The sequence below is a fragment of the Muscardinus avellanarius genome (genome assembly GCF_963383645.1).
Source record: "Muscardinus avellanarius genome assembly, chromosome: 4".
In the NCBI taxonomy this organism is placed as follows: domain Eukaryota; kingdom Metazoa; phylum Chordata; class Mammalia; order Rodentia; family Gliridae; genus Muscardinus; species Muscardinus avellanarius.
The window spans coordinates 21513119-21539783 of NC_137789.1; the positions used below are offsets into that span (position 1 = coordinate 21513119).

Genomic DNA, 26665 nt, shown 5'->3' on the forward strand with positions numbered 1-26665 from the left:
TGTGTATTCACATTGTGTGTGTGTGTGTGTGTGTGTGTGTGTGTGTGTGTGTGTGTGTGTTACTGGGGATTGAATCCAGGGGCATTCAACTTCTGAGCCCTTTTTATTTTGAAACAGGGTCTTGCTAAGTTGCTGAGGCTGAACTTGAATCTGTAATACTCCTGTGTCAGCCTCAAAGTCCTAGTATTATAGGCATGTGACACTTCACCTGGCATAAACTTCTATTCTCCATAATTCTTTTTATTGTGAGCCAGGCTTGGTGGCGCACGCATGTAATCCCAGCATTTGAGAGGTCGAGACAGGAGGATCGCGGTTCACAGACAGCCTTAGCTACTTAGTGAGGCCCTTTGCAACTCAGTGAGACCCTGTTTCAAAATAAAGAATAATAAAAAAAAAAGGTTGGGGGTATAGGTCAGAGGTAGAATGCCCCTGAGTTCCATCGCCAATATGACAAAATTAAAAAACAAATAATTCTTTTTATGTACTGGAGATTGAACAAAGGAGTATTCTAGCTCCAAACTATACCCTATGCCCTATCTATCTATCTATCTATCTATTTATTTATTTATTTTTGTTTGTTTTATTTATTTGTTTGTTTCAAACAGGGTCTTGCTAGGTGACTGAGATTCACTGTTTGCTAAAGCTGTCCTCGAACCTGTGATCCTCCTGTCTCAGCCACCCAAATACTGAGATTATAGGCATGTATCACCACTCCTGGCTTCTTCATAATTCTTTATGATTCTCAAGTGCTTTGCTATAGCAACATAAAATGGACAAGACACACACTTTCTTATTTAACCTCACAGTTATACAGTGAAGCAATTGCCGTTGCTTTTTCAAGATGAGAAAGTGAAATCACATATTTCTAAGACTAGAAAGAACTGGAATAGTATGCTGCAGAAGGAAATAAATGAGATTACATAGACCTTCTCCCCACAAGAACCTCTTTTAGCCACTGTTTTGTTACTTTATATTTTGTTTATAAATATAAACTTATTTAAGAAACCATCTGCCAGAACACTTGGCATAACATAATAATTGCAAAAAAGCAATATAATAAGGAGATAGCTACAAAAATATTTTCTGTTTATTATGAACCAGTTACTGGCTACATTTAATTGTGACTATTTTAAGCCCCTTTTCAAAAATGATGTGTTAAGGGCTTAGAGTTCGGGCCGTTATCCTTGGTCCTAACAGAAGTGGTGTGGTTGGGATTCAAACCTCAGGGACCAGACACCTATGCCTGGGCTCCTCAGCATATGACCTAGTGCCAAGAACAAACCACAGCCTCAGGCCCTAGATGATACTAGAAAGGGGCCACAAGATGGAGAGAAATCTGAGGGGTGGGATGAAGAGAATGTGGATGACTGGCCAGGAGACGCAGAGAAGGTTCCAGACATTTCTGGAAGAGCAACATCGTGCTGGAGTCAGAGCTAAGATGAAACGAGTCAGATAAGACCTTGTGTCCTCAGAGCCAGGACAATGTGGTGGTGGCTTTCTCCATGAGTTTAGGAGCAGAAACAGGTTGGGAATAAAGGGCATGGCCAGGACTCTGGGGCAACAAGCCTGAGAAAAACAGACAGGAAAGAGAAGCTCAAGCACACCAAGACAAAGTCTGGGACTAAAGAAATCTCCAGATTTATGTTATAAACCAGACACAACCGGGCACCTCTTAGAGACACGCCCATGTATTCACAGGTGGGAGACAGGGACGGACGCGGCTGCCACAGCGGCTCTGCATACAGTGCTCTCTTCAACTTCTTACCCACCCTGGGAGGAGAACGCCACAGACATCCTCAGTTAACAGATAAGAAAAAGGGGCAAGAAGTGAAATAATTTTCCAAAAGTTACACAGGCATGAGGAGTAGAGCCAAGATTCTGATTCTAGAAACCTAACCTAAATTCTTATGGTAGAAATCAGATCAGTGGTTGCCTCTGCAGGAGAGGCTGAGAGGAAAGACACATGAGGAGCTTTCTAGAGTGACAGACCCATCCTGTGATCTGACTGGGGATTGACGCAGGTGTGTACCTCTGACAAAAACTACCAAATTATACACTTAACATCTGTACACTTTATTGTATAAAAATTATGACTCAATTTTCTTTGTTGGTGGTACTAGGGGTGGAACCTAGGGGCTTTCTACCTCCGGGCTATACTCCCATACCTATTTTATACTTTATTTTGAAACAGGGTCTCACTAAGTTGCTGAGAGCCTCCTAAATAGCTAAGGCTGGCTTTGAACCTGTGCTATCCTCCCGTCTCAGCCTCCCAAGCACTTGGGATTACAAGTATGCGCCAACACGCCTGGCTATGCCTCAATTTAAATCACAGTTTCATAAAGATCTTGAGGGTCTTGCTTCCACTAACTCTACATTCTCATAGATGGAGGGACATGGCCGAATAAAGGAAAAAAATTGCTTTTGGGGGCATAAAAATTGTCCTGTAATAAGGTATAGAGCATATATATATATTTGCATGTATGTATAAAATAGGTACAATAGATGAGTGGGTAAGCTGTAAATCAGTTGTATCCTAATTTCATAAGGAGAATTGCCTGGAAACAAACATGTCTTAGAAAGACTCCTCAGGACTGGGCGTGGTGGTGCATGTCTATGATACTAGTACCTAGGAGGTTGAAAAAGAAGGATCTTAGGTTCAAGGGCAACAAGATCTTTAGCTACTTAGTGAGATCCTATTTCAAAATAATTTTTAAAAACAGCCAGAGTGGTGTGCGCTTGTAATCACAGCATTTGGGAGGCTGAGACAGGAGAATCACAGTTCATGGACAGCCTCAGCTACTTAGTGAGGCCCTTTGCAACTCAGTGAGACCCTGTTTCAAAATAAAGAATAAAACACAGGATGGGGGTAGAATGTCCCTGGGTTCCATCCCCAGTACCACAAAAAATATAATATAATATAATAATAATAATAATAATAATAAGGAGGAGGAGGAGGAGGCGACAGCTGGGGGTATCAATATGCTTAGAGATAGAATGCCCCAGGGTTTAATCTTCAGTATAAAATAAAATAATAAAATACAATAGAAAGGCTGCTTCTCAGGGGACTAAGAATAAAAACAGGCAGAGAACCTGCCCTAGCGTGTGGCTCTCCCACTTGCTCCAATTCTTATACTTCAGTCTGGTCATGACTTTCATTCTTTTCTTCCAAGGCACCATATTCCCTCTGGGTTCCTACCACATAGAAAGTCCTGCATGTGCACACACACATGCACACTTGTGTATATACATGTGCAGGCGTGAGCACAGATACATACAGTGTGCAGACACACACTCAGCCGATTGCTACTCATTGTTTAGTCTCAGCTCAAGCCTTCTTCCCTCAGAGAGGTCAAGGAAGCATTCCTTCTTATACCCCCCCCTCTACCGTGCAAAAGTAGAAGCACTGCTTTTTTTTCCTTCGTAATTATTCTTTCAGGTTGTAATTACACATGCGATAGAAAGATTCATTTCTTAGTGTCTCTCTTCTTCTCTCAACTGTAAACCTTGAGATGGCCTAACTTAACGCCCAGTAAGTGGAATGGTCAACAAATGTTGGCTGATCAATGAACTTTAATAGCTTTGGGGCTGTCAGACCCTGCCACAGTTAAGGCTTGCTGGAGCCAGCTGGCAAAGTACGGGTTCCAAAGAGAGGCATGAGGATGAAGAATTCAACTCTTAAGAATTTGATTCCAAGAACTTTTTAATTCTAACGTGGGGGAGGCGCCAGCCTACTATCTCTACTGGCCGACCTCTGCTCCTGGGTCAGTATCTCTACTGGCCAACCCCTACTCCTGGGTCAATATTTCCTACTGGCCGACAATGGGTTCATTTCTCTTGAGGTATTTATACATTTACAGGTCAATCAATATCCTTGTGCTATCATCACCAGAATACAATAAAAACCCATCCAAAGCACATATATTATAGGTAGGTCAATCAATACCCTTGTGCCATCACCACCTGATCTTCTCTCAGACCGTTTACTTTGAAACTTCTATGGCCCCAAACCTTGTTGACTCTGGGCGAAGGACAGTCAGCTGAGTCAGAAATATTCTTTTAGGGGAAAACCTTAATGGCTTCCCACAAAGGCTCTGCTAAGGGAAGGAACGGAGCAGAAGAGGGATTGGAACTGAGCCCCTGGGCAGTGGCCCTCTCCTGCTGTCAGGGTTCCTCACAGGTCAAATAGTCCTCTCTCCCTCCCAGCCCAGCCCAACAGGCAGCAAGCTGAGGATCATGAACCCAACTGCTTCCTGTTACCTGAGAAGCAACTCTCTGCAAGGGGGGAAGGTGTGGCACTGCACCCCCAAATAACATCTGCACCCTGACCTCCACTGGAAAGGAACGACTACATCGCCAAAGGTATTTTTAAAAATCTGTTGATGGGCATGCCACGATTTGCTTCAGTGCCCAAATTGTCTTGGCTAGCTAGTTAGGAACCCAGCCTCTCTTGGTACAGGAGGAAAATTCCATGAAATGTACAGAGTTGTTGCCATGAGGAGGAAAAATCAATAAGCTGAATTTTGAAAAATTTCCCCTAGGCGAAAAAGACATTTTAAGAGAGGGGTAAAGGATAAAATAGCTACTAATTCCTTATTCTGACTCAGTTCTATTTCTATATAAACATAAAAAGAAACAAACAAACAGAAAAGAAGGCCCAGTGAGTCCACATCCATCAATTCACCACAGCAGGAAACAAGAAAAGAAGCCAGGAGTCTTGAAATCCCTCTGAGACTTGGCACGGGGCAGCATGGAAGCTGGAGTGCTGTTTCTGAAAGGATTTAATTATTCCCACAAGAAAAAAATAAACTTTCCAGAAAGGCGCAAGGATATCTTTTGTTCCTTATTTGAAAGAATGGCTCAAACCCCTTCAGAATCCGAAGTCTGAAGTTTGCTGTAACAAGTGTTTGATTAAACTAACAAAAGTGAGGATTTTGGACTTTTCCCTTGGATAACCCTGCAAGATCTCATCCTGACCTAAGTGAGTGGCTAGTGCCAAGAACAACCAAAAAAGTATTTATTTGATCTTCTTCAAGCCAGTCCAGGTGAACATGTGACCTAACTGTGCATTTTAAACAGAAGTTCTTTTTAAAGGAGAGGTGATGGCTCATGTGTCCATAAAAAGTTTGCCCAGGTTTTAAGGTTTTAATGGAAAATGACATCTATTGGGCACTATTTCAAGGTTTTGCGTTTCTTGAAATATTACAATGAGAAGTATGTAGGTTTGGAAGCAGAATGATACTTTTTTTGGTACTAAGGATTGAACCCAGAGGCATTCTACCTCTGAGACATTGCGCCAGCCCTATTTTTTTTTTTGAAACAGGTTACTGCCAAGTTGCTGAGGGTCGTCCTAAGTTGCTGAAGCTATCCTGGAACCTGTGATCCTCCTGTCTCAAATCCCCAATGACTGAGGTTACAGGACATACCATTATGCCTGTAACCAGATTTAAATCTAGCTATGACATTTACAAACCGGTTAAGCTTGGGAAAGGGCTTAATTGGGTTCTTTCCCTTGTAAAGTAGGGACTTTACTCACCCGCCTTGACAAGTTGTTAGAACAACACAAAAGATCATGCATGTGAAATGCTTGGGGACACAGTAGAGTTGTTCATGAAGTAAATTCCCGAGTCTTTCTACAGAAGTTCATTGAAGTTACTTCAATCACTTATTAAATGCCAGGAATTGGGAATATCATTAGTTAAGACAGACAAAGGCCCTACATTTAGGGAGCTACTGGAGATAGATAAATAATAAACATATAAATTCATATAATCATATTTTGATAAATGTTATGGGGAAAATGAGGTAGGTATAATGGGCTGAATGTCTCGTGTACTCTCAAACTTTGTATATTGAAATCCTATTCTCTCAGGCTGGGTGTGGTGGTGTACCCTTATAATCTTAGTACTGCAAGGCTGAGACAGAATGGCAAGTTCGAGCCCAACCTCAGCAGCTTAAGTGAGACCCTGTTTAAAAAAAAATATGAGGCTGCGGGTGTGGCTCAGAGGTAATATGCCCTAGAGTTCAATCCCCAGTGCCAAAAACAGATAAAAGAATCCTATTCCCTGAGTGTGATGGTATTTGGAAGGAGCCTGTCGAAGGTAATTGGGTCATGCAGGTATAGCCCTTAAAAATGATATTAAGGTCTTTATAAGATGACAGAGGGGAAGCTTGTGCAAGAAAGAAGACAGCCATCTGAAAGCCAGGAAGCAGCTCCAGGCACAAAGGATCACCAGGCCTTTGATCATGGACTTCCCACACAGATGATGGACATTTAAGCCACCCAGTTCTTAGCATTTCTGTTATAGCAGCCTCAAGTTTCTGGGACAGCAGGGCAAAATGAGATGAGAGGAGATGAGGGGATTGTTAGAGAATTTAAGGAAGCCTTCTCTGGAAAATTAGCATCTAACAATGGAACCAGCCATCATCCCTGTGTAGGAACAAACCTGGCATTTAGGAGGATCAAAGAGAAATCCAGCAGGGCCTTAAGTAGCACAGTGCAGGAGGTGAGGTCCCTTCTGCAGGGAGCAGATAAAGGACTCTGTAGGCCACAGAAAGCATCTGGAGTTCATTCTCATTTTAATAGGAAGCCATTAGAGCATTTTTTTTTTTTTTTGGTAGTACTGGGGATGGAACCCTTCTACCTCCGGGCTACACTCCCAGACCTATTTTATATTTTATTTGGAAACAGGGTCTCTTAAGCCAGCAAGGCTGGCTTCGAACCTGCACGATCCTCCTATCTCTGCCTCCCAAGCACGGGGATTATAAACCTGCATCACCATGCCTGGTAGCCATTAGAGCATTTTAAGTTCCAGATTCACTTAATTCGATCTACTTAACGCTCAGACAAAGGGGTGGTCATGATCATGAAGCATTTGTGAAATGTAAAAAGTCTGCCCTAAGCCAAATGACAGATGCTAGCTAAAGGAACACATAAAATAAGGTGATCACTGTGTGGTCCAGAAATGGGATGAGATTTGATACAAAAGAAAAAGAAGACATCATCAGCCATTGTGACATGATGCCAGTGTTTACAAGGCTGGTTAGACTGTGGCTAATGGAATAGCTTGGAAGAAGGAACTGGCTTCCTTTTCAAAGCGGCAGAGAAGAGGTGAGAGGGAGACTTCTTCCTACAATCAATCACTGCTTCTATCAGTACATTAGCATTCTGATACTGAAATTAAATGAGCTCACATAGAGAAGATGCCTAGCAGGGTGTGGGGCCAGGCACACAGAAGACACCCAGGAAATGACAGTTCCTTCTCTTGTCCCCCCCTTCACTGAGAGGTCTAGCAGCTGTGGGTGGGTATAAAGTTCCTAAGGATGAGTGAAAAGTCAGCAAAGGGAAAATGCAGGAAAGAACTATAGTTGCAAATGCATTGCACAGGTGATTATACTTGATACTTTCCTCATAACAGGTTCACTCTAGAATCATAAAGCCATTGAAATGCCCTCTAAGCCAGAGGTTTTATAATTCTCATTTTTTTAAGTAAAAAAACTTCCAAAGTAAGAGTAACTACAAATTCAAAGATGCAGGATATAGAGAGAATGATATTATAGCCATTGTTCTGAAGGCATAGGAGGGAAAGAGAATACCATAGACTAATGAAGAAAATTATTAGAAAAAATATTATAACTTTTTAAAAATGAGGCTGGATTTAGACAAAGCTAAAAACAAAAGTACCATCGTTTGGAGCCTCTCTTGTAACATATACTCCCTTTCTGGTTTGGGAGAGCAAATGAGCTACTAGAGCATGAAGAAAAGGAAGGGAAAAAGAGAAAAAGATTGGAGTTTTCAAACTTGAAATAGTGTAAAAGTCTATTCGGTCACCAAAATCCAATTGTATTAAAGTTGCGGTCAGGCTGGACTGCCCACCACACGCCCAGTTCTACATTTACCTGTTCCCCAGTAAGCATCTTAGTGGTCTATCCAACACCTTGATGGTCCAGTTCCCACCAGCTTAGATCAGCTCTGTAGGCATGAAGAGCATGTCATAGGCACGAAGGCTCTGGGGATTGCAGTAGGTATTTTAGCTTTAAATGTCACAGATTATCTCCTTCAGATCAAAAGAGAATTGAGGTAGATATACCACTTTCCCAGTGTCACATTCAGTCAGGAATCATCCCAAACTCTCTAGAAATGTACATTACAGTGTAGCCAGGGGCCTCCTCATCACTCTTAAGAGTTTCATTGACACCACACAAAGCACTCTTCTTTAGTTTTTGAAAGATCTTGAAGTATTAAGATGGGGAAACTGAGCTGGGCACGGTGGTGTACACTTGTAATCCTAGTACGTAGGAGGCTGAGACGAGAGGATTGAAGGTTCAAAGTCAGCCTCGGCTTAGTGAGGACTTCTCCAACTAAGTAAGACCTTATTTCAAAATAAAGAGTATAAAATAGGCCTGAAGGTATAACTTGGAGATAGAATGCCCCTGGGTTCAAGCCCCAGTACTGTGAAGAAAAAAACAATTAAATATGGGGAAACTGGAACCCAGCTTCTTCAGCCAGGGTCTTGTCCCATCCACATACTGGTGGCCCACGTCCTAAAACGTTTTGATCTCCAAAACATGGTGAAATGAAGGGAAAAAATGGTAAACAGGAGAAACTTAGTTTTGAGACAGTCTCTGTTCTAGGCAAGCGAAGCAAGAAGCAGCCAGAGGGTAGGAACACACTCCCAGGAAGAGATCGCAGATGCAGGGCTTTGAACCCACCAGAAAGCAGGAGAAAGCCATGGTGTGATATCTGGATCTGGAATGTTGACCTTAGAAACTCATAGTTGAAAGCATAGCCCCCAGTTCAGCGTGGTTTGGAGGTGGGAATGGCTGGAGGAGGTGGTTTACTGGAGAGGTGCCCTTCGGGACTGCATTTCTCCCTAGATTCTACGTCTTTCCCTTCACTTCCAAGCTGCTGGGGGCTGAGCAGCTTCCTTCTGCAATGCCCTGCTGCCATGATGTTGACCTCAATGGTGAATGCTGGAGTTTAGCTAGAGAGGAACACTGAAGGCAAAGTGGTCCCTTTATACCTCATTAATCAGAGATGCTAAAAGAAGGTCAATGAAAGCCCAGATCAGCAGATCCTTCCCCCAGGGGACCTCCCTGGGACCCCCTGGGAGTGCTCCACAACCCAAACAAATTTTCCTGAATGAAGGCAACAGTGATAGTAGAGGTTGGTGAAAACTAGCCTTCATGATTAGATAGTATCGCTGGCCTTTCACAGAACTGAAATTATTCTATTACCAATACAATTATAGAACGTGAGAAAATTTATTCAGTGTTTTAGTTAGAAAAATAACATGCAAAGTAATGACTAATGAATATACATAGCTGATCTCTATATATGAAGGGCATGGCAGTCACCATCTGTGTTAGCTTTCTGTCACTGTGACCAAAGGACCTGACAAGAATGACTTGGGAGAGGAAAGGGTGTCAGAGGTTCAGTTCATGGTCAACAGACTCCAACGCAGAAATGTCATGGCGGCAGGGCATCGCAAAAGGAAGCGGCTCAGCCCCTGGCAGCTCGGAAGTGAAGGGAAAGATGTAGAATCTAGGGAGAGATGCAGTCCCAAAGGGCACCTCTCCAGTGAACCACCTCCCCCAGCCATTCCCACCGCCAAACCACACTGAACTGGGGCTATGCTTTCAACCATGAGTTTCTAAGGTCAACATTCCAGATCCAGATATCACACCATCATCTCCATTTAACCAAACAACAGTCAAATTCAAAAGCATATCTCTATACAATGCAGAGTTTGGCCATAATCATCTTAGAACAGTTTGGGGCAATCTTCATGACACTAATAAAGACTCCAGTTGAGTGTTTCTCTTACATGATAAAATGCTACATTGGAAATTTTAAGTAAACTCTCCCCGCCGAATTTTCAGATTTTTTTTCTTTTCTTTCTTTTTTTTTTTTTTGTGGGTCTGGGGATGGAATTCCGGGACATTCAACATCCGAGCTACATCCCCTGCCCTATTTTTTATTCTTTATTTTGAAACAGGGTCTCACTAAGTTGCGGAAGGCCTCATTAAATAGCTGAGGCTGTCCGCGAACCACTATTCTCTGGTCTCAGCCTCCCAAATGCTGGGATTACAAGCGTGCGCCACCATGCCTGGCATTCAGAAATTTTAATATGCTAATTTATGCTTTGCTGATTTACAAGAAGAGGATGAAGTTTGTGGCAGTTTAAAGCTGCTCTGAACACAAAAGCCTAGGACAGGACATTCTGCTACATAATACAACTGTAGAAAATCTGCCCTGATGAGTTCTGTACTCCTTCACGGCATGCGAATCCTTGTGCACCTCCAGAGAAAACAAAAAATGTGAGCCATATGAAGTACCAGCTTACCAAATATTTAGGAAAACAAGTATGAGGAAACCCATTTATACAGGTACATACAGTAAAGAGTTAATTAATCGACTGACAATGCCCAGAATGGTTATGCATACTAATTGAAACAAATGAACTGAAATCAATTAAATTCTCTGTATACTTGGCTAAGCAAAGCAAGGTCTTTAACTGCAACGTAAATCCAATTGCTTTCCTCAAAGGAAATGTGCTTTCAGCCAAATCCTCATGTGAATGAGTGCATGCTCAGAACTGAAGCACGATGCCAAAAACAATTTATACTGGATACTTTAGGGTAGAAATAAAATATAAAATCTTTCCCACAGCCAACAGTTCCATTAGAAAATGAAAAACTCAGCCTCGGCACACTACCAGTGCTTGCCCTTTATGTTCCTACCCAACTTCCTGGCTTAGTTTCTTTGGTGCTGTGCCTGTTGGGAGATTAAGAAGGTAGAAAGGGTCCCTATACCCTGCTACCCTCCCCTATAAGACTTCCATAGCCGCCCTGGGGCACAGGACCTAGCAGGAATGTGCCTCCCCCATTTGAACGAGGTCTTCAGATCAGGGGCCAGGGGCAGAACCTAATCATACCTGCCAGACTACTCAATGTGCTACTTTGCACCGTGTGCACTACCAAATGTACACTTTGCTCCCTTGAACCGCTCTTTGTCTATCGTTTTTTCCAGGATGTAAACCAATGCCGGAGGGCACATATGAGAAACCTGACAGGTGGAGATTTAAATCACACGCATTGCTGCACTGGTTGACTGCAATAGGAGAAGGGTTGATGGGAAAGACGGAAAATATCAAATAAGCAAGTGCTGAGAATAATCTGTAAAGCTTTCCAACCTTCTGAATCCTCCCATGGTCCCATAATCAAGAGATCAATATCCTCTGTGAAATGTTTCACAGATGACATAAAAAACCGTGCCTGATAATGGTGTTTCAGAGCAGAAAATAGAAAGCTCTCAACATCCTTTTATATCTTTGTATGAAAAAGGACTGTATGTATGTGTGTGTATATATATATATATAGTATAATAAATATACATATATATCAATATATATATATTGATAAATATATATCTTGTATGTATATGTATACATACAAGAATATAAATAAATATAAATAAAAATGTTAATGGTGCTTAACTTTACTGTATGATTATAAGATTATCATACAGTAAAGTGTATCACCCATAAAGCTACCATTAAAATGTTAATAATGAGCCAGGTGTAGTGGTGCATGCTTGTAATCCCAGCCAGCACCTGGGAGGCTGAGCCAGGAGGATCGCACAGGTTCGAAGCCAGCCTCAGCTACTTAGTGAGGCTCTCAGCAACTTAGTGAGACCCTGTTTCCAAATAAAGTATAAAATAGGGCTGGAAGTATAGCCTGGAGGTAGAAAGCCCCTGGGTTCCACGCCCAGTACCACACACAAAAAAAATGCTAATAGTGTTCATCTCTGAATTGTAAAAGATTAAATGCAATTTCATTTTTTTCCCTGCTTATCGATGTTTTCCAAGTTTTCTTGACCTGGACATGCATCACGTTAGCACTAAAAATATGTAAAAAGTTGTCAAAAATCTTAAATTTATTTCATATTAAATTGATGTTTGTGTATCTCTTTGTACTCTGTCAAGTATTTCCACATATGGAATCCCATGAGTGAACTAAGGGAAATATTATGCTTGTCATTTCAGAGAGGAGGAAATTGGTTCTGAGATGTTACCGAAGTTCCTCAGAATCAAAGGGCCAGTAAATAGGAGAACCAAGATATGAATCCAGATCTCTTCAAATCCTATGACTTTTCTCTGTATATGGTTTTTTTATGGTCTAGTATGTGCTGTTGGCTACACAAACCCCCTAGGAATGTACCCTGTATACAATAGAAGCAGAAGATTGATATCAAAGATTATTGAGCTGGGCGTGGTGGCGCACGCTTGTAACCCCCACGCTTGGGAGGCTGAGACAGGAGGATTGCACAGGTTCGAAGCCAGCCTCAGCTACTGAGTGAGGCTCTCAGCAACCTAGTGAGACCCTGTTTCTAAATAAAATATAAAATAGGTCTGGGAGTGCAGCTTGGAGGTAGAAAGCCCCTGGGTTCCATCCCTAGCACCACACAAAAAAAAGATTTATGCAAAAAAAATTATATATAGTTTATATATATATATATGTATGTGTGTATTTATATATATATATGCTATATTGCTGTGTGTGTGTGTGTATAACACACATATATGCATGTTAACAGAGATTAACTAAAATCAATTAAATTTCCTGTGCACTTGCCTAAGGAAAGCAAGGTCTTCGGCCACAATGTAAAGCCAATGGGTTTTTGCAAATTCACCATTGGCCAAGGGGAGCCGTGTGAAGAATAAAATTGAGCAGTGCTTGGAGACTAAGAAGGCACAGTCTGAGAGGTAAGGAAACCTCCCCCCTTGACGTGCCCTGGTCTTCCTTTCAACCCCACTCAGAAAAGGAAAAGAAACTGACAAAAATGGGACCGAAACACTTAGGGGAAGTACAGATGGTGTCGAATATTTAAATAAGGTAGAAGTATTCTGATATGGCTGTTGGAGAAGAGAGTAGACCCAGAGCAAGGTCAAAATAATAGAAACAAAATCAAGCATGGTAGCTCATACCTGTAATCCCAGTACTTGGGAGGCTGAGGCAGGAGGATCACAGTTCAAGACCAGCCTCAGCAATTTAGCGAGCCCCTCAGCAAGTTAGTGGTCTCAGCCATTTAGCAAGTCCTTGTTTCAAAATAAAAGTAAAAAATAAAAAAGGGCTGAATGTGACTTGGAGGTAGGATGCCTCTGTGGTCAATCTCTAGTCCAAAAAACATAAAGAAAGGAAGGAAGGAAGGAAGGGAGAGAAGGAGGGAAAGAAAGGAAGGGAAAAGAAACTAAAAGCTTAAAAAATAGAAGAGAAAAGGAAATAGAGCACAAAATAAGAGCGATTTGGATCCCAAACTACAAATCATGGTCAACGCAGCCTGGAGAACCCAGAACAGACACAAGCAAGGGAAGAGACCCGCTGGCACCTTCATTCCGGCTGCGGCCGCAGGGCCACTGGGGTCCACGGCCTGGATGTGGCATGGCTTACTTCCTCGCACCACGAAGCCCCAGCCAACCGCGTCGCCAACAATCTAGAGAGGAAAACCACAATTAGCAATCAGCAGACAGTCCCTGGCAATTTGCCTGCCTCCCAAGGGAAAAAAAACTGGGACAGGATTTCTGTTCATTTCTTTCCACCCTATCAGGGGAAGGAAGACTTTGCCTCTATCGTGATACCATGGAAGCCTCTATCATGACTTGCTATGCAAGCACGTCTAGGTGCAAAATGTGGTTGAGAAGAGAAACCAGTCTGGCAGAAGGAAAACTGCTCTGGGGTGAGTACTACATAATAACTGGCCAAGTGCCTCTTTCGTAGACTTCTAGAGAATTTAACATAAGGCTCTAGTCGAAGGTTTAGAAGATCTTCAAAAACATGGTTGAAATTTCTCTCTAGAGCCAACCTCCACCTCAAGTTGGTTCTTTCCCCCTGGATCCAAATGGTACTCTGTTGATCTAGAAATGTTCACGGAAGTCTAGAATGACGATTCAATTACTAATGGTAGAAAATACGAAGTCTTGGCTCTCCTGAAACCCAATTATCTCTACCAAGAAAACAAAGTAAAAAAATTCGTGAAGTTTACAACGTACAAGTAGACGCTAATCCAAAAGTTGTTTGGAAGGAGAGTGCGCCTTTTCTTATGGAAACATTATTAGAATTGGCAGCTATGATCCTCCGGCAGCTCCTCAGACACGTCCCTGACACACATGCCAAGGCAAATACAGATGCAACACATTCGCAACCAATTCCTAGCAGTGCTGGCGTTTAAACAAAAAGCCTAGAACAGATACTTTCAAAATACAATCCACCGTTTCTTAAAAGCTGGAGACTGAGGACAAGCAGCAGTGCAATTCTGGTGGAAATTCTCAAGACTCTCGGGCACTCTGGTGATTTGGGGGTTTGCTATTTGTTATAGTTAGATATAAAATATCCCCTAAAGAGCTCATTTATTAATGTTTGAAGCTGATGCAATCAAGTCTTGGGATCTGTAATCCCAGCACTGGCTAAGTCCATTGCTAGACAGGTGTGACTGGAGGTGGGCCCCTGGGGCGTGGCCTTGGGGATATAGAAATGGTTCAGCCTCCAGCTCTCTCTCTCTCTCTCTCTCTCTCCTTCTCTCTCTTCTCTCTCTCTCTCTCTCTCTCTCTCTCTCTCTCTCTCTCTCTCACCTTCCACCACCATGCTCTGAGATCCACTGTCCCTAGCCTCACATGGACTGAACCCAAAACAGGAAGAAAATAAATCTTCTTTCCTTTAAGTTAAATGATCAGGTCTTTAGATTATGGCTATACCCCCAGCCCTATTTTATAATTTATTTGGAAGCAGGGTCTCACTAATTTGCTGAGATTGAGCCTCACTACGTAGCTGAGGCTGACTTCGAACCAGCTCGATCCTCCTGTCTCAGCCTCCCAAGCGCTGGGATTACAAGCCCGGCTCTAATTTCACTTTTAAACATAGTTTGTTGTTGTTCCTTCCCATATTAAGTCCCTAATGCCTAACACAGAAGGAGCTACAAATGTCAGCAGCCTAAGTTAGTAGAGAAAGATTTTTTTCCCCAAGGTACTAAAACAAAGGTTAAAAAAATAGAAGGAGCTGGGCTCCCCAATTTAGTGAGCCCCTCGGCAATCTAGCAAGACCAACCCTGTTGGTCTTAAAAAAAAAAGTTGATGTAGCCAATCAGAGATGAGAGGAGGAGGCAAACCCAGAGGAGTGGGGAGGTGTCAACAAGGGTACTTAGATGCTGTTTGTTAGAAGAAAACCAAGAGAATTGAAGTCAATGCATGCATACCCATGTTCATAGCAGCACAATTCACAACAGTCAAGTTGTGGAACCAACCTAGGTGTCCATCAACAGAGGAACAGATATAGGAAATGTGAACTATGCATACTGTGGAGTTTTATACAGCCATAAAGACCAAGATTATGTCATTTGGAGGAGAATGGTTGGAACTTTATCACAGTTGGAACATTATCAAAACATCATCATGTTAAGTGAAATAAGCTAGACTCAGAGTCTCACGGGTCGTAAGTTGTCTCTCATATATAAAAGACAGGGAGAAAAAGGAAAGTGAAGAAACTTCATGAAAATTAGAAGTGAGACCACTGGAGTAGTAGAAGATCGGGGGAGAGAAAGAGAAGGTACTAGGCAATGAAACTGACCAAATTATGTTGTATACAGCCAGGTGTGGTGGTGCACCCTGTAATCCCTGTACTTGGGAGGCTGAGACAGGTTTGGTGACAGCCTCAGCAAGTAGTGAGACTCACATCAACCTAGCAAGACCCTGTTTCCAAAGAAGAAATAAAATCTGGCTGGAGGCGAAATTTGAAGGTAGAATCCCTTTATGTTCAATCCTCAGTATCACACACACACAAAACATTACGGTATATACATACACAAATATGCCACAATGGAACCCACTATTCTCTATAATCATTATATACCAGAAACATTTTTTAACTCTTTAAAGTACTGGGAGTTGAATCCAGAGGTGTTCTAACTTCGAACTACAACTCATGCCCTATTTTATTTCTTATTTTTGAAACAAGAACTTGGTCAGTTGCTGAGGGATCTTGCTAAGTTATTGAGGTTGGGCTCCATGATCCTCCTATCTCAGCCTCCTATGTATGGGGATTACAGATGTGAGCCACCATACCTGGCTGTCAATAAATTGTTTTTTAAAAATAAAAAATTAAAAGATTGCCGGGCGTGGTGGCGCACGCTTGTAATCCCCGCGCTTGGGAGGCAGAGACAGGAGGATCGTGCAGGTTCGAAGCCTTAGAAGACCCTGTTTCCAAAAAAAAAAAAAAAAAAAAGTTAAAATAGGTCTGGGAGTGTAGCCCGGAGGTAGAAGGGCTTCTAGGAACCCCAGTACCACCAAAAAAAAAAAATTAAAATTAAAAAAAAATAAAAGATTTTTTCAAGACACATGGGGGAAGAAAGAGGAAAAAAAAAAAAGAAAAAAGAAAAGAAAACCAGTGGGGATGGTGGGAGCAGGAGGGCTGCCTCCAAGGGGCAGGTCATCACGAGCTGCTGCAGCTCATCAGGGTCCCAAGTGAGATGCCCTTATAACTCAGGACGCGCTAATATTGTCAAAGGCTGCACTCCTTACAGCAAAACAACTTATCCAATAGTTCCCTTTCTCCACCTTAAGATGCCCCTAAGCCTCAAATAATTTTTAGATTCAGTGTAATAGAAGAAATTAATGGCATTATTTATATTACCATTTGTCTTAAAAACTTATACTGACATCGGAGGAAGCATATAGTTAAAATCTTTTTTTAAGGGCACATAAAAAAGGGCCTTAAATGTTACTTGAATAACAAATCATGTCAAGTCCTAATGCATTTTAATGCCTTAGGGTCAAGAAAGTCTTGTTCAAAACAAAGGAAAATTAGGAAAAATTTTCAATTCAGTCCACAAGCTACACATTGACACATTAATATCCACAGAACAACTAGCAGAACGGGAGAAAAAGCCCAACGGAAGCAGACCGTAAATGTCTTCCTTGCGTACGGTGCCCCGGGGGTCAGGAGTTCCTCAGAAGTGACAGGTCTCTTAAGCACTGAAAGACAAACACAAGTAATCAACTTCCAAGATTATTATTACATTCCTTTATTAAGCAGATATTTATTGAACTTCTGTGCCCATCAGTGACCTATAATGGCAAACACGCCTGCCTCACGATATATACCAAAGTCAAGTAGACATAAACACCAGCGAACAAATAACCCTGATCCTTACTCACGGAGCCACGGAGAGGGAGGGGAGCAAATGTACCAGAGCAGGGGCAGAGGGGAGGCTGAAAATTTCCTGACAAAAAGGGTCATTTTTTTTCTAAGTTTTCCATTTCTTTTGCCTAAATCCCAACATAGATTTCTATATGTCAAAGGAAGAAAAATCTTAACTCCAGCAGTCTGGTAGCCATATTTTAAGCTCTAAATCAGAAGTCCTATTCCCTTCTGCCAACAAACTGAACACATTCCACATGTGAATACAGGACTGCAGGTCCATACTGCCTCATGCTGTGAGCTAATAACACTAGTGAATTTTTCTGAGTATTCGACATGTGCTAGGCACCATGCTAGATGCTATGAATCCACGAGCTAATGAATCCGGCTCATTATTATCCTCTTTTTATATGTGAGAAAACAAGCCTAGAAAAGTTAAATTATCTATGGCCAAGATGGCAGAGCTAATTAATGGGAGGCAGAACCGAAATCAAACTTTGAATTTGGATGCAGTGGCCACGCTCCCACGCACTGTGTTACGCTGTCCCCTCTGCGCTATGCTGTCTCTGTAAGTGGATGAAAGATTGAGCTCTGGGAGGTAGTGGTGAGGCGTGCTGTACCGCTAAGATATCTGTTCTCAAGGGCTCACTGCTCCCAGGCACAGTGGTCGCACCTGTAATCCTAGCACTTGGAAGGATGAGTCTGGAGAATCTCAACGGCTTAGCAAGACCTTTAGCATCTAAATGAGAACCTGTTTCAGCTGAGCATGGTGGCACATGCTTGTAATCCCAGCATTTGGGAGGCTGAGACAGGAGGATCACAGTTCGTGGACAGTCTCAGCTACTCAGTGAGACCCCGTTTCAAAATTAAGAATAAAAATTAGGCCGGGCGTGGTGGCGCACGTTTGTAATCCCTGCGCTTGGGAGACAGAGACAGGAGGATCATGCAGGTTCAAAGCCAGCCACGCGCACTGGCTTAGGAGACCCTGTTTCCAAATAAAAATGTAAAAATAGGTCTGGGAGTGTAGCCCGGAGGTAGAAGGGCTTCCAGGAACCCCAGTACCACCACCAAAAAAATAAATAAATAAAATAAAAATTAGGGCTGGGGTGGAACTCAGAGTTAGAATGCCCTGGATTGAATCCCTAGTACCAAAAAGAAGGGAAAGGACTCACTGCTATTACCCACAAGATGGCAAAGAGAACAGCCAATTTCTGACTTGCCTGCTGCATTAAAAACCCACTACTAAGGCTTCCCCGTCCATTCTGTGCTTATTTAGAGCTGGAGAAGGGACTACCCCTAACTTCCACAGCAATGGCGGATTAGGGGAAAGAGACCATCCAAGCCTGGGTTTATTTATTTTCATTTTTAAATTTCTTTTTGTGTGGTACTGGGGGTGGAACCCAGGGGCTTTTTCTACCTCCAGGCTATACTCCCAGACCTATTTTATACTTTATTTGGGAACAGAGTCTCGCTGAGTTGCTGAGACTGGCTTCGAACCTGTGCGATCCTCCTGTCTCAGCCTCCCAAGTGCTGGGATTACAAGTGTGCGCCGCCATGCCCGGCTTGAGCCTGGTTTATGTGAATGGTATGAACTTAAGTGCCACAAAATAATGGAAGGTGCCAGGACCTGAGAATAGCCGGGAGAGGGGCCAGCTCCAATTCCCTCTGCTAGTGGCATTCAAAGGTCAGGCGCCAGCCCCACACAAGTGGGCCGCAGTGAGGGGTGAGGCCTGCATGACTCCTGGGCCGCTAACTGGGCCTGGCCTCCTTGGCACACACCCAGGCCTGACAAGCACCTCTCTGTTAAAGGCAATCAAACGCTTCTCTGAAAATGACAGGCGGCAGGGTTATTACATTTGCTGTCAGAAAGCTTATAAAAAGTAAATGCCTTTTTGTTCACAAAATAAAAGGAAGTAACTCAAACATTCAGATGGGAATAGGACCTCTCAGTAGATGGATAGGAGAGAACAAAAGTGAGCAGTGTTTGAGAACTCAGATCTTTTTTTATTCCCTGCCATACTATCCCTCTCCATGCCCCATATGATTTCTCAGGGGTTTTATAAATATGGATATAGGAAGCACACTGTACTCGTTTTAACAGCAATACTGACCAGTTATTTGAATGGACTTTTCCTCTTTGTCACCCCAAAAAGTTATCCTTAGCTTTCTCTTTTCATATCCTTGGAAGTTTACTCATCAAGATACTGACCATCTGTAGCTTTTATGTGTGTGTGTGTGGGGGGGGGTCAGGCTAAAGGTATATATATATAAGGCATTTATATAAGCTATTAAAAATATGACCTTGTATATATGGGTGGTTAATTTTTAAGTAACTTACTTCGAATATCTGGCTATCTGCTTGAGAAAAGAAAATCACAGATGAATCCACTGGGTGCTGGGAACCCTTTCAGGGGTTAAGGAAGACACTTATTAGAATATGGGTAAGAAGTGAGATTCTAGAGCCACATCCAGCCCTGACAGAGCTGGTCCTCAGATACCCAAGGAAGGCAGCTTTCTTTCCTGCTTGCTATTCAGATCTCTTCCCTTTGATCCAAGGATGAGGAGAAATAGCAAACAGTATAATCCACCCAAGAGCACATAGATGTGTTGCTAATTTAAGTGATGAACCTTTTGCTCATGTATTATCATATGTAATCAAAATATGTATGATGGGCGCTCAATAGCAGGCAGCTTGCCTAGTATGTGCAAAAAAAGTACAGCTATCTATGTATATGTTAAACAGGGATAGCATGGCTAAACCTTTTTTGAAACACAGATCTATTGAAACACAGATTTAACTCAGAGAAAGCTGCTTATATTTCTATCCAAGCTCTGAATATCCTATTTTTTCTTTCTCTCTTTTTTTTTTCTAACTGTGGCTATAAGGATGGAATCCAGGGCTTCTCACATGGTAGGCAGGTACCAACTATCCTATTTATAAGAAGCCATTCTCCTTTTTCATTCTCTCTTGTCAGCACAAAAACACAAAATCCGGCAGTACATGGGTATCTGATGATTGATCAGCCAGGACTGGGATGGAAGCAGATTTCTTCATCCATTTATAAGTTATAACTTTATTCCTGCCACTATCTTCAAAAAGGCCAAAAAAATTTCCATCAGGAAAAAGACACCTTCTGCTATAATAGCATGAGATGACAATTTTCCCTTCAAGCCTTTTGAATGACACCTCTTAGTCCTTATTCTCACTAATGTAATGTTTGTGTTTTTCCAACAAAGATGATGTGTTCATTTGAGCTGAAGGGTCATGACCTCTCATCTCTGTATCTCCAGCATCTGATGAAGAGGAAATAACATGAAGGAAAGGAACAAAGTGCCCGGAAGGCGAAACCCTGAACTGATGGTGGACAGTGCACTAAATAAATAAAGGTAAGCATTATGAACCAATCAGTCTCCTCCTGTGAAGGAGAACAGTGAGGTCAATGGGTCTGGGGATGGTGAGAACCAGGTCTCACCAGGTCTCACCAATGGATTACAGGTTTCTGGAGTGCTGAAAACCGATTGGCTCCAAGAAGGACTGTTTCTAAGTACAAGTTCATCAGCAATAGTTCAGCCTAGATTTTTTTTCTCTCCCTGGCAAGTAAAGGCCATGGAAGTTGATTTTGAAAGTGCATGGCACCAAGGAATTCCAGGAATTGATGGGTTTGCATGGACCCATCCTTCTTCCTTGGAAACACTGGCCGCTGATAGATCTCAGTAATCTGCAAGTCTGGGGAATGACAGCTTCCCCTGCTCCATGCTTAAACCCCTCTGAGGACTAAGGGACTAATGGCAGACAGCCCTCAGCTGTCTTAGGGAAGCATCTTTCTGAAGAGAGCTGCCTTGACCAAAGTCATGCCTTTCTCTCTGGGACAGCCAACACCTAATAACTGATCAACTTGTGGGTGCCAAGGCCCATCCCCCTCATTGCAAGTCCATGCAACTTTGCAGGGCCACGCCAACCCCAGAACTCTTCTTGGGGTTCACCGTAGCTGTCACTGATACTTCACTGCACCCCTGTTTCTCCCTCTGGCCAATCCTAATTCCCTCCCTTCCCTTAGACCTGTGTTAGCCCAACAGCATGCTCTCAGAAGATTCCCCAACCCTAGTCTCTTTCCATCCCAATGCCATCTGTTTCCCAGGGAACCCGGCCTACACCTCCACCCCTGTCCCCGCCATCAGGAGCAGGGACACCTTTTTGAGCACTCACCAGACTTGGGGTTGCAGAGCACCGGGGGGCTGCTGCTGAGGGTGGGGCTACTGCTGAAGTACCCGCTGCTGCCGCAGCTGCTCATGCTGCTCCTCCGCACAGCAGACACGATCTTGATCTCCTTGCTGGGACTGACTGCAGAAAGAAAGAGGCATAGTCACCATGGGTGGTGGTGGGGGCGATCTTGGTTCCCTAGAGCCCCCGGGCTTTTAGCTGCAAGTTATGGAGAGGCAAGGCACATTTGCCAGGGCAAAAAAGCATGCTGGCTTTGGAATTGGAAAAGCAAGAATTTGAGGCACAGCTCTGCCCCTGGCAGCATAATCTGGGCCATCACCTCCCCCTGTTCTGAGCCCCCGTTTCCCTGACTCTCAAGGAAGAATAACGTTATCTCCCAGGCTTTGTGCGATGAGAGGATTATAGATTATGGATTATGTCCGCGAAAGTCTGATATTATTTCAAGAACAACCAAACCCCAGCAGTCCCTGCCAGGATGGAAACTCGGTGCTGGCGCCTCATGTGATGAATGCACAGTGATAGTAAACGCTCCCTGATTTAATATTAAACCATTAATCACTCAGAGCCACGGGTGAAGGAGCTTAAAATACAGAGCGCACATTCAGGCTATGAAAGTGTTGCGTGAGGCTGTGTGTCTTCGATTTTCTGGTTTGTTTCTTCCTGCCATGGAGCAGGCTGGCTCTCGACAACAGGAAGGTCTAAAAGGTAAAGAAAAGCCGGGCGTCGGGGCACGTGTTTGTAATCTCAGCTCTTGGGAGGCTGAGACAAGAGGATCACGGGTTTGAGGATGGCCTTGGCAAGTATTGAGACTGTCATCAATCTAGTGAGATCCTGTTTTAAAATAAAAATAAAATAGGGCTTGGGGTACAGCTCGGAGCTTGAATATCCCTATACCCCCCCCCATATATACACGAGGCAAAATTAAAATGGAGAGTACTCTGCACACTGCCTGGCAGGTGGGAAACAAAAATTAAGCACTAGATTTATGGAATTACAGTTACTACATCCTCCTTGTTAACATCATTTTTCTCAGGTCTGTTAAACCCACTCAAGAAACAGGTCAGCCCCTGTACCAATGGGATAGTAAACTCTGCATCTGCAGAAGAGCACAACCTGAAGAAGACGTAAGTGGTGTGTCCTTTAGGTCTGCCCAGGTCGCCCTTGAAGCACAAGCTTTAGGGTCCTGACCTTTAGGTCGTTTTATTTTCCCAAAACAGCTCTTGCTTCATTCTCTGATCCAGCCTGGCAATGTCTGAGGAACCAGGGATGTGTGGGGCTTGGAAGGGGCCAGTATAAAGTGAGCACTGGACCAAGACAGAGCTGATACAAGGCCCAGCTCCGTTCTCCACTTTAATGCCCAGGTAAATGGCTTAATTCCTCTCTCTGCCTTTTTCTTCATTTATAAAATGAGCATTTGAAACATCCTTTCTCTTGGTGTTATACTGTGAATTAAATGAGAAAATTCATGTAACCAGGCTGTCTCCCTACTGGGACTCAGAAATGTCTCCACACATACAGCTATAAGTGTGACCAAGACATGATTCCCTACTTTGGTACTGGATTAAGCCCAGTATTCCAAACCTTAAGCCAACAAGTTCCTTGAATGAATGCCAGGTTTTCAGAGTTCAAGATTTCAGTCTCTTCAACAGAATGACATTTACTTCAAGTTCAGCTTTTCTGGGTGAGCGGGGTCATCTCCGTGGACATCCGTCACCACCACTGGTGACCGACAATTGCTAATCGTAAACATGAGACAGTTTGACTTCTCAAGTAGCACCACAGGCTCCGGTGTCTACGTGTATGTGGTGCACAGAAGTCCTTTGTTCATCCTTAAAATAGACTTTCAAAGTTGTGGGTTAGAAAACTGAATCACTAATGATATATAAAAATTGTTTACAAATGAAAAGTAAAGAAGGTATGAAATGGAGCTTGAAGAAGCCGTCTATAATACAAGCACAAGTTTTCATAAAACATGAGCCAGGCATGGTGGTTCACAGCTATAATCCTAGTACTGGGAAGTCTAGACAGGAGGATTGCGGGTTCAAGTACAGCCTTAGCAAACTGAGACTTTGATTAACCTAGCTAGACCCCGTTTCAAAATAAAAATAAAATAGGAATGGGGGTGTGGCTCAAAAATAGAATGCCCCTGGGCTTAATCCCCAGTTCCAAAAAAAAATGATAATAATTTCATAAAACAGACTTTATGGCATTTAAGTTAGCTACCTGAAAGCAAGTTGGCTTTTAGTTTTTATTTGTATACTAAATAGGAATTCGCCAGAGAACAGAATCTCACAAAAAAAGAACTATTACTGTGCCATTTCTCAGAAAGCAAAGACAGGTGTTGACAGAAAACAATGGAGCTGACGTACCTGACATGAAGCTGGTGGATTTGCGATTGTCGTGGCTCTGCTTCCTCAGGCAGAAGGGACTGTCGTGAGTCTCCTGGGAGGAGGGGGACGTTTCACTGAGTAGCTCCATCAGTCTTCGCCGGCGACGGAAGTTCATTCTGAACTGGTAGAGAAGATTGCTGTCCACAAACGGGTGCTTGTTGGACACTGGGGAGAAGACAGAGCCGGTAAGGAATGCCTGGCATCCTGGCCGCTGCGCACCGCAGCCAGCAAACTCCAGCCAACAGGGTCAAAAGTCCCGAGAAAGAGCTCAGTTCTACAGATGCCACATGGGTCTGTGGTCTGTCCACAGGTGGTCCCAAATTCTTGCCACATGCCACACGCATTAAAATTATGCAGCCAGGTATGGCAGCACAGGCCTGAATCCCCGTATTTGGGAGGCTGAGATAGGAAATTCATAGGTTCATGGCTGGCCTCAGCAACTTAGCAAGGCTCTCAGCAACTTAGTGAGACCCTGTCTCAAAATATTTTTATAAGCTGGGCGTGGTGGCTTACACTCGGAATCCCAGTACTTAGGAGGCTGAGATAGGAGGATCAGCAGTTCACAGCCAGCCTCAGTAACTTAGTGAGGCCCTATGCAACTTAGACTCTGTTTCAAAATAAAAGAATAAAATAGGGCTGGTGGTGTAGCTCAGAAGTAGACTGCTCCAGGTTTCATCTCTAGCACCCAAAACAAACAAACAAACAAGAATAAATAAATAATAAAAAAGGGTTGGGGTATAGTTCAAATGTAGAATGCCTCTGGGTTCAATCCCCAGCAAAACACACACACATACACACACACAGCTAAATAATTCCTCTGGGAAACTCCTTGACCTGATTCTTTGTGGTATCTCTCCAGATCCTGTGTTCTGTACCTACCCCAACTCGCCCCCACCTTTATTGTCTACCTTCTCTCTGTTTCTCCTTCTAAACCCTATGTTTTTTAGGGCAGTGGTCAAAGTTTCCTGTGTACCCAGCACCCAGTAGCATTCATCCCACAGCACACCTGAACCACTTATTTTCCCCATTGCCTGTGTGTATGTGTGGTGTGGGGATTGAACCCTGGTCCTTGCCCATGCCAAGAAGTGCTCTACCACTGAGCTACATCGCAGGCCCTACTTTTTACACTTTTAATCTTGAAATAATTATAGTCAAGCTGGGCATGGAGGTGCATGCTTGTAATCCTAGCATTTGGGAGGCTAGGACAAATCTTGATCGCAGGTTCGCGGCCAGCCTCAGCTACTTAGTGAGACCTGGTTTCAAAATAAAAAATAAAATATAGGGCTGGGGGTGTAACTTGGAGGTAGAATGCCCCTGCGTTCCATCCCCAGTACTGAAAATCATCATCATCATCATCATCATCATCATCATCATCATCACAGAGTTGTAAAGATGACACAGAGGACACACATTATATAATGGTACTTATATGAAATGTCCACAGCAGGGGAATTGCTAAAGACAGTGGAGTGGTGGTTACCAGAGGAAGCTGAAGGGAGTCTAGGGGGTAGGGAGACAGTTAGCTGAGTGTAAGATCCCCACCCGCACCGCATGCTTGGAATCCAGCCCAGGGCCTGGTGCAGCCTAGGCAAGTGATCTGCCACGAAGCCCCGCCCCCCTCGCAGTCACTCTGACAGGCAAATATTGCTCTTATCTTCATTTCACAATGGAAGAATTGGGTCATAAGTCAGCTTGGTAACTTGCTGCAGGCCACATAGCTACAACTTCTGAGCCCAAAGCAACACAGGCCATATGTTTACATACTTGTACAGGCTTCAAAATCAGAAGAGACTCAAGTTACGGTGAAATGCCCTCTTCCCCCACACTCCCTCCCCAGGTTCCTCCCCAGCATCTTTTGTCACCTGCGTGCCTGGTAACAGGCAGTCTTTTTGTGACACTTAACATATGGCAATGGCGTGGGATTTTTAGATGGAGAGAGTATATGTTTTTCCCCAAAGAAAGTTACTCTGCTTGAGAGCACAGACTGTGTCTTCGTCACCCTGTTACACCCCAATCCTGGACGACCACGTGTGGTCCACGGTGGGGAGTCAGGACAGGCAGCCCCACAGCAGAGCTAACTTTGAGCCTCTGGCCGCTCACCTGTCCAGCAGTTCCACCCCAAACCAGTCTGTGGGCTCATGGTAGGTCAGGGAGGGCTTGCTGGGCCAGGGAGAAACCAGAACAGGAAAGAGGACAATGCATTTAGTTCTTCCTAGTTTAAAAGCTTTCCTTTATTTTGAAATTATACCATGACTATTTGTTGGCTGTTCGGTCATTCATCCATCTACCTAACAGGTATTGAATTAAGCAGATTACATGCCGGGTACTTCCCCCCGCCCCCCAGGGCTTTATGAAATGAAGGGAAAAAATTAAAAAGAAAAATACATATTATTGGCAATTTCTTTTTTTGGATTGTGAGATTCATTATTCTAAGAACCACTAGGAAAACAATCCAACTCAACCAACTACAAACCACATCAACCCCTTTATCAGCAAGGTAACTGCTTCCCAGCCTCCGGTGACATTTCACAAACAGTGCTACATCCTCTCCAGGTTAATGCCAGCAAGGCGAAGGCTGTCACTGAGTTTATCATCCGCATCTGTTCATGTATAGTTCTTCTTCATGTCTTGGAGATTAAATGCGGACGATGGAATGGAAATTGAAATGGAAGAATAAGTTACTAGCACCTTTAAACCCAGTGCCACTTTGTAAAACACCTTGTGCTTACTAGGTATTTTACCAGAGCCTCAGAATGTGGGGTCCCTATTATGAGTATTACAGCCAACATTTAACCTAATGATTCTCAAGGGTTATTCACAATCATTAAGAAGTAATAAACTGTCACTCTGGCCAAATTAATGATGT

The 26665-nt window shown here is 43.2% G+C and overlaps 1 protein-coding gene across 1 annotated transcript in view; it reads right to left on the bottom strand.

Moving 5' to 3' along the window:
* Positions 1-26665, bottom strand: part of DEPTOR (DEP domain containing MTOR interacting protein) — a gene marked incomplete at both ends in the record, with an annotated part of 174851 nt that overhangs the window by 33353 nt on the left and 114833 nt on the right. The window contains 4 exons of the mRNA XM_080693525.1: positions 13388-13492; positions 16951-17021; positions 21395-21529; positions 23779-23964. Of these exons, the coding sequence (XP_080549651.1) occupies positions 13388-13492; positions 16951-17021; positions 21395-21529; positions 23779-23964 (497 nt within the window). The remainder of the gene's footprint in view (positions 1-13387; positions 13493-16950; positions 17022-21394; positions 21530-23778; positions 23965-26665) is intronic.